This window comes from Myotis lucifugus, unplaced genomic scaffold (assembly GCF_000147115.1).
Source record: "Myotis lucifugus unplaced genomic scaffold, Myoluc2.0 scaffold_185, whole genome shotgun sequence".
NCBI lineage: Eukaryota > Metazoa > Chordata > Mammalia > Chiroptera > Vespertilionidae > Myotis > Myotis lucifugus.
The window spans coordinates 1,883,756-1,891,357 of record NW_005871233.1 but is presented as its reverse complement, the minus strand read 5'-3'; the positions used below and the strand labels follow the sequence as shown (position 1 = coordinate 1,891,357).

At 55.5% G+C, this 7,602-nt stretch overlaps 3 protein-coding genes across 4 annotated transcripts in view; all 3 read right to left on the bottom strand.

Annotated features, from left to right (window-relative positions):
- Positions 1–3,299, bottom strand: part of LOC102440098 (interferon lambda-3-like) — a 63,456-nt gene extending 60,157 nt beyond the window's left edge. Inside the window, exon 1 of one of the 2 annotated variants that reach the window (XM_006096748.3) lies at positions 3,133–3,299. Coding sequence is in view for 1 of the 2 variants with exons in the window: in XM_023760578.1 (XP_023616346.1) it covers positions 2,755–2,764 (10 nt within the window). In the remaining variant the exon portion in view is untranslated. Of the gene's footprint in view, positions 1–2,754; positions 2,993–3,132 lie in introns of those variants that run through there. The other variant, XM_023760578.1, reaches the window with a different exon arrangement.
- On the bottom strand, positions 1,123–2,732 carry LOC102438841 (interferon lambda-3-like). The gene is made up of 6 exons (XM_023760554.1): positions 2,701–2,732; positions 2,470–2,653; positions 2,069–2,146; positions 1,680–1,823; positions 1,494–1,577; positions 1,123–1,406 (listed from the first exon to the last, which is right to left on the bottom strand). The coding sequence occupies exons 1-6, from the start codon at positions 2,730–2,732 to the stop codon at positions 1,308–1,310; spliced, it is 621 nt and encodes a 206-aa protein (XP_023616322.1). The 3' UTR covers positions 1,123–1,307.
- Positions 3,300–6,326: 3,027 nt separating the features above from the next.
- LOC102438537 (interferon lambda-4-like) overlaps positions 6,327–7,602 on the bottom strand; it is a 2,158-nt gene continuing 882 nt past the window's right edge. The window contains exons 3-4 of the mRNA XM_023760568.1: positions 7,178–7,261; positions 6,327–7,093 (exon numbers count right to left, since the gene is read on the bottom strand). Of these exons, the coding sequence (XP_023616336.1) occupies positions 6,921–7,093; positions 7,178–7,261 (257 nt within the window). The 3' untranslated portion in view covers positions 6,327–6,920. The remainder of the gene's footprint in view (positions 7,094–7,177; positions 7,262–7,602) is intronic.

Here is a 7,602-nt window from a genome sequence, read left to right as displayed (position 1 = left end):
AAGCCAGCAGGTCATTTATCTCTTGAGGGGTCCCAGACTGCGAGAGGGCACAGGCCGGGCTGAGGGACCCCCCTCCACCCCCCCCCCCCAGTGCACAAATTTTTGTGCACCGGGCCTCTAGTTTATTATAAAGAGAAAAATAGTAGTTTTACAGTGGAGAAAGTTGGCAGGCACCATATAAACATTTTTAAAAAATAAAATCTATTCCAATTCCAGGGTCTATTTTATACGTAGAGCACAGCTCAACCTGCACTAGCGACATTTCAGTGCTGAGCTCCATGTGGCCTGTGGAGCAGGTTAAACAACTTGGCTCTAAATGGACCCTGCTGTCTACACTTCTCATCACGTGCAATGATAAATGTTGTTATAAGGCACTTTTATTTCATGTGATTTACATGTAACAGAATGCATCTGAGTGATCCACTCACATACCCACAAGGAAACCACACACGCACACAATCACTCACGTTCTGTGGTGGGAGAATAGTGGCCCGAGCGCCCAGCCCGAACCCTGGAACCGTGAATCTCTTATGTGACCTGGCAAAAGGCCCTCGCAGAGGTAACTGAGCTTTATAGATGTGAAAAGAGAGAGGTTGTCCTGGATTATCCCCATGAACCCTGTCTAAACACCAAGTCCTTAAAAGGAGAGAACTTTCTCCAGCTGGAGGCAGAAGAGAAATGTGGCAGAAGGAGCAGTCAGAGGGATTCCAGGCGCAAGAAGGATGTGACCCGTGGCTGCAGGCTCTGAGATGTAGGTCCGTGTGCGAGGACCAGTGAGAGGCTGGCAGGAGCTGCGGACAGACAGATGCTTTCTGCCAGCGGGAACGGGAACCTCAGTGTTACCACTGCAGGGAAGAGAATTCTGCCAACAGCTTGACTGAGCTTGGAGGTGGACCCTTCCTCCCAAGGCCTCCCTAGCAGAATCCCAGCAGCCACACTTGGACTTCAGCCTGTGAGACCCCTGGCGGAGAAAGAGGCTGGCCACCCAGAGCTCTCATCTATGGAGCTGTGAGATACTAAACTTGTGTGGTCTGAAGACGCTAAGTTTGGGAAACCTTGTTATGGCGGCGAGAGAAAACTAATCCGCACAGTCATACACACAGCCCCACAGCACAGGAAACATCGTTTTCTTATCATTTATGAACAATTCTTACAAAAAGTAGAAAAATAAATATTTACAGATCTGAGTTTGACAATTCACACACATAAATACATAAATAGTGGTTGGGTGGCAATAAATTAAGAAAAGTGGGGGATACATAAATAAAACCCAAGATGCTGGGACAGGAGGCAGGTGGGCCTGAGGGTCACACACACAGGTCTCCATCAGCGACACATCTCAGGTCACGGACGAGGAGGCGGAAGAGGTTGGATGCGACAGAGGCTTCAAGGCAGCCACGGGATTCCTGTGGAGAGGAAAGGACAGGTCAGTGGCTGTTCATCATCTGGGCCCCAAGTTGTCCCCAGACACTGGTCCCTCCCCAGTTACTCACCTTCGTCTCAGCGTCCTGGAGGCGGTGCAGCCATTGGCGGAGGCGGCCCCGGGGCCTGGGGCCTGCTGTGGACTGAGCTGGGACCTGTGGGCAAAGGAGGGTGGTGAGTGAACAGGGTCTCAGACACACGGGGACAGACAGGTGGTCAGAGCCCACAGACGTGGCCTGGGAGCCCAGAGCACTCACACAGGCCTGAAGCTTGGAGTGGATGTGGCGCAGCGTGCGAAGGGGCTGGTCCAGGATGTCCCCCAGGGTCGAGTTAGCCACGGGCCCCAGGACCTTCAGTGTCAGGGCCAGCTCAGCCTCCAAGGCCACAGGGCGCTCCCACACCTGAGCAGGGGAGACAGACAGGTGAGAGAGAACAGGTGAGGAGGGCTGAGGAACGAACAGGTGAGGGCAGGAGACAGGAGAGAGGGAAGGTCAATGTGAGCAGGGGAGGAGGAGAGGTCAGGGGGACTGCTGGGGAGGGCAAAGACACAGAGAAAAGTGAGAAGGAGAAGGTGAAGGGGCCACCTAAGAAGCCAGAGGAGCGGGGCCAGGTGAGGGCAGGGCTGGGCCTGAGTCTCCCAACTCACCTGCAGCTGCCTCAGGTCCCGGGTCCTGGGGAGTGGGCGGGAGCTGCAGCTCCGGTTCCTCAGCAGGAGGGACTCTTCCTGGAGAGCAAAGGCAGAGGTCAGCCCACAGCTGGAGAGCTGGAGGTTGACCCCTGCAGTGGGGCTGGAGGATGGCTAGCAACAGGAGCAGGGGGCTAACATCCTAAAGGATGGGAGAGACATCTCCAGTGCAGAAGAACAAGAGTCAGCCCCCAAAGCAAGAGCAGGAGGTAGGCCATGTGCGAAGGGTGGAGGTTAGCCCAGGGAAGGAAGGGTACAGGTCCACCTTGAGCCAAATGGGCCTGTGACCCCCAGAGGGAAGGGTGGAGGGTAGCCCACAGCATGGGGATGGGGGGGAGGCAGGGAGAGGGAGGAAGACTCACCAAGGCGGCCTTGGCCCTCCTGAAGGCCTTCATCTCTTGTGGGGGCAGAGACTTGAACTGGGCCATGTCGCAGCCCCTTGCACCCAGGAGGGTCGCGAGGGGCGTGGTGACGGGAACTGCTCCTGTGCTGGTCAGCACCGTGGTCATCAGCATCAGCACCAGTGCTTCTACACTCCAGCCAAGCCTGTGTTAGGGAAGGATGGGCAGATGAGGGGACAGAGTGTCAGGGGCTGTGGGTGGGGGCTGTGGCGAGTGAGGGTCATGGACAATGATGTGGAGGCTCACCCAGCTTCATCCTGGTCTGTTCTCTGGTCTCTGGTCTCTATTCCAAGTGGGGATCCAAGTGTCCTCTCAGAGGCTGTCACGTGGGTCTCACTCAGCCTTGTTTGGTGTCTCTGGCCTCAGTCTTGTTTTCTGGGTCTCAGCCTGCTGCTCGGTCTGTGTCCTCGAACTTCCAGCTAGGCAGCGATGCAATACCTCACCAAGCTCCATGGTGCAGCTTTTAGCCAGCGCAGGCGGGCAATCCCAGCTGATGTAGGAAAAATCCCTTTTTTCTCCTGCCACTAGGGGAGGCCCGAGGCTGGGGAAGCCCGGGCAGGGCGGGGCATTGAGCCAGGTGAGCAGCTGGAGTGGAAACAGAAAGTGACACACACTCAGGCTCACTTACAGGAGGTGAGGTCCCAAGAGGAATCTCAGGATAAGGGCAGCCTCAGCCCCACAAAGAGGGGTTGCCTTTCTGCAGGACACCCCCGTGCAGGGAGAGGAGGAGGAAAGCACCTCCAGGGCTGTTGCCACTTCTGAGAAGGAGGCTGTCAAGGGAGGAGAGAAGACAAAGGGAGAAGGCTGGGGGGGGGTGGGGGGGGGTGGAGGCCGGGGGATGGGTTGGGGCGCGAAAGGGTGTATGGGAGAGTGGGCAACATAAAACAGCCCAGAGTTAAGAGGTCAGCTCTTCCCTCCCTTCCCCACCAGGGGCTGTGAATGAAGGGGAGGAGAGGAGCTTGACAAGCAAACATCTTTAATTGTCCAGACACAGAGGGACCCAGGGATTGGAGTCTCTGCTAGGGAATCCGGGTGTAGCCAAGGGCTTCAAGGGATCCTGTCAGTGTGACAAATGCCTTCATTCATTCATCAAGTATTACTCAGCCTCTACTTTGTTTCAGGCACTGCTCAAGGTGCCAGGAACAGAGCATTTAAAAGACATCCCATAAAACAACACTTGTCGGAGCTTTTTAAAAAACAACAACTTTATTGATCTTTAGAGAGGGAGAGGGAGAGAGAGAGAGAGGGAGGGAGAGAGAGAGAGAGAGAGAGAGAGAGAGAGAGAGAGAGAGAGAGAGACATCAATGTGAAAGTGAAACATTGATCAGTGGCTTCCTTCACGTGTCCCGACTGGGTAGAGAACCCAAAACCTGGGCATGTCCTCTAACCAGGAATTGAACCAGTGACCTTTCACAGGGGAGGACGCTCCAACCCCTGAGTCACACCAGCCAGGGCTCATGGACCTTTTTATTAGAGGAGAGTAGGGGAGGGGTAACCACTCAGTGTATATTACATTAGGTAACAGAAAATGAAAGCACAAAAGTGAGGTGACAGCAGAGTGTAGGAGGGGGCTGCACTGAACGAGGCCAGAAAAGTCACATTTGAGCAAAAACATAAAGTGAGAAGTGAGGGAGTGAGCTATGTCAAGATCTGAAAGGAAAAAAAGACACCCCCTACCCATGATCTGGGAGTACTTTATGCCTCACTCCATCACGGAGGCTTTGCCACAATGTAGTATTGAACCCATGATAACATCAGGGGCACAGTGTAGTTTGCCTACATCTATATATACTAGAGGCCTGGTACACAAATTTGTGCATGAGTGCGGTCCAGCCAGCCCGCCCTGATTGGGGTGGTGGCGGCCAATCTGAGTCAGGGCTGGCCAGGGGGAGGAGCCGTGGGCAGTTGGCCAGCCCTGCTTCCCGGTCGAACACCCTGTGGAACTCTAGGTCGAGGGGAGGATTTGCATATTAAGCTTTTATTATCTCTCTATATAAAGAGCCAGGGGCTGTCACATCTGAAAAAACCACAAGGACGACCAAACAGACTGAGTGCGGTGCCAAGACCAGCAGGGGTGTTAGTGAGGGACGACCAAACGACTGAGCAGCAGGCTGCGTGGGGCAACCAGGCCAGCATGGGGGTTAGTGAGGGATGACCAAACGACTGAAGAAGCAAGCTGTGTGGGGCGACCAGGGTAGCAGGGGGGACAGTGAGGGGAGACCATGCTGGCAGCGGGTGAGGCAGTTAGGGGTGACCAGGCCAGCAGGGGTGGGGGCAGTTGGGGGTGATCAGGTCAGCAGGCAGAAATGGTTAGGGGTAATTAGGCTGGCAGGGGAGCCAGTTAGGGGTGATCAGGCAGGCAGGCAGGTGAGCAGTTAGGAGCCAGCGGTCCCGGATTGTGAGCGGGATGTCTGACTGCCGGTTTAGGCTCGATGGCAGTCAGACATCCCCCAAGGGCTCCTGGATTAGAGAGGGTACAGGCTGAGCTGAGGGGACCCCCTGCCCCCATGCACGAATTTCATGCACCGGGCCTCTAGTATAGGATAAAAGCCTAAGCAACCATTATGACTGAACCACCAGAATGATCACAATGACCAGTCGACCAGTCGCTATGATGCGCACTAACCACCAGGGGGCAGACGCTCAATGCAGGAGCTGCCTCCTGGTGGTTAGTACTCTCCCACAGCCGACCTCCCAGGACTGACCAACCTCCCCTGGTACCACCCCATGGCTGGCAGGCCCCTATAGGGACTGGGCAAGATGGCCCTGTTCAGTCCTGATCCCTGGCCAGGCCTAGGGATCCCACCATGCACAAATTCATGCACCAGGCATCTATTTTTAAATATAAGTAACATTGATAGAGTGAGCGAGAAGCTTAGTGTTGTGACGTATTTTAAAAACAGTCTCCAGCCCAGCCTGTGTGGTCAGTGGTTGAATGTCCACCAATTAACCAGGAGGTCAGGGTTGGATCCCTGATCAGGGCACATACCCAGATTGTGTGCTCAGTCCCCAGTAGGGGGTGTGCAGGAGGCAGCTGGTCAATGATTCTCTCTCACCACTGATGCTTCTATCTTTCTCCCTCTCCCTTCCTCTCTCAAATCAATTAAAAATATTTTATTTTTATTTTATATACTAATATATTTGTATTGATTTCAGAGAGGGGGATAGAGATAGAAACATTGATGAAAGAGAATCATTGATTGGCTGCCTCCTGCATTCCCCCAACTGGTGATCCAGCCCCCAATCTGGGCATGTAATTTGCATAAGGATACGCTGATTAGCCAATGGGAAGGGTAGCGGTCGTACGCCAATTACCATTTTTCTCTTTTATTAGTGTATATATATATATATATATATATATATATATATATATATTTTTTTTTTAAGAGCATGGACCATGGAGCTGAAGGATCTGGGATTCAAACCTGGCTCTACCCTCACCTGCTGTGTGACCTTGACAAGGAGCCCTGCAGTTGGCAGCAAAGCTCTCCAGCCCACAGGCTTGGACAAATAAAGAAGTGCAATCACTTGTGTATAGAGGTGTGTGTGGTTATTTGATAGAGACCATCCTATGGCCTCCACTGGAAGCTGAATAAATGCTACGTCAACGTACACGACTCGTCCGCAAAGGAAGGATGATAATGCCACGGTGTGGTGAGGAAACCGAGGCCGCAGAGAAGTGATTGCCCAGTCACACGTGGTTAAGAGGCGGGGTCAGAGTGCACTCACGTCACCTGATTGCCCTGGCTGAGCATTTTTAACTGAAAGTGCCGCTCAGAGTGATCACAGGGGAACGACCAGTGCAAATGCAAGAATATTTAATAATGAAAGACAGAGTAGCCCGCTACTCGGGGATTTCACAAATACAAAAGACACAAGGGTGACAGAATCCAAAATTCTGCAGTAACCTAAGGACTTCGGGCTCTGTCACTGCCTGATCCCTGAGGGAGGAGGCCTCTCCAGTGGAGAGATGCAGGAGTCACAGATTCATAGAATCTCATAGGAGACACTGAAGGCTCAAACCAGGGCGTGGGAACTGTCATGGAGACTCGGTTCTGGGCTGCTGGTACCCAGAGAAGTAGAGCCTCGCCCGTGGTACGTGGGGTCAGCGTCCCCCGTGGACCCAGGACTCAAGTCTCTTCCTGCCACACAAGGCCCCTGGCGGGGCTTCGGGCAATGCATTCCACAGACATGTCCCTGCTCCCAGGGGACGCGTTGTCCTCTCGGGAAATGTACCCGCACTTCACGGTGCGCTCAGCGCAGGCCATCGAGGTGAGGCCAGCGGCGGCGGTGGCAGAGTCTCCTGAGCGCGGGCGCCCACTGGCTGGAGACCTGCCTGGACCAGAGGGCAGCACAGAGCCCCGACCTAAGCCGCCCGCCTGCAGAGCCGCGGGTCCCGCCTCGCAGTCGGGTCAGAGACAAGGCCCTGAGAGCGCCGCCAGCTTCAGGTCCCACGTGAGCAGGCGCAGGAGGTTGAAGATGATGGTGGCTTCATGGCACCGAGGCGAGTCCTGGAACCGGGGAAGGAAGCGAAGCGGGGCTGAGGCAGCGATTTCCTCATTGAGGGACCCTGGGCTCCTGGCCGCTCCACCACACGCGACCACCCCCCCCACCCGACCCCTCCCCCCCCCGCACCCAGCCCCAGCCCTGCGGGCTACCCGCTCCGCACCCGCGCCGCTCACAGTCTCCGCCTTTGGGGAGGCCTCCTGGGGGCCGCGGGACTTCCTTGAGGAACTTGGCCGGACCAGCTGAGCTGGAGGGGGGGACAGAAGGGAAAACCAAGGGAGGCGAAGGGGACCCAGTCTTCCCACCAATTCAGCCCACGGGGCCTCCCCAGCCCAGCCCCTGCGGGACACCAGCGGGGAACGCGAATTTGTGGTCTGGACGGGCTTGGGGCTCCCGCAGAGACAAAATGGGGACCCCGGGCGAACCTAACCTGAAGGGCCCGAAAAACCCCAAAACAAGGCCGGGGCCGGGGGTGCAAGCGGCCGGGGGGCGGGGGGCCCTTCAGCAGGGCCAACCAAGTCCCTTTCTTCCGGGACCGCCCAGCAAGCTCCAGGGTTTGGGGCGAACCCCGGGAAAAAAAACTCGGGG

Bases quoted from the DNA above. Each gene is read 5' to 3' on its own strand.
- LOC102438841 (XM_023760554.1), bottom strand. From the start codon at position 2,732: ATGACCCTCACTCGCCACAGCCCCCACCCACA. The intron at 2,654-2,700 runs GCCCCTGACACT...TCCCTAACACAG, and splicing joins CGCCACAGCCCCCACCCACA to GCTTGGCTGGAGTGTAGAAG. The intron at 1,407-1,493 runs GTGAGTAACTGG...TCCTCTCCACAG, and splicing joins TCCAGGACGCTGAGACGAAG to GAATCCCGTGGCTGCCTTGA.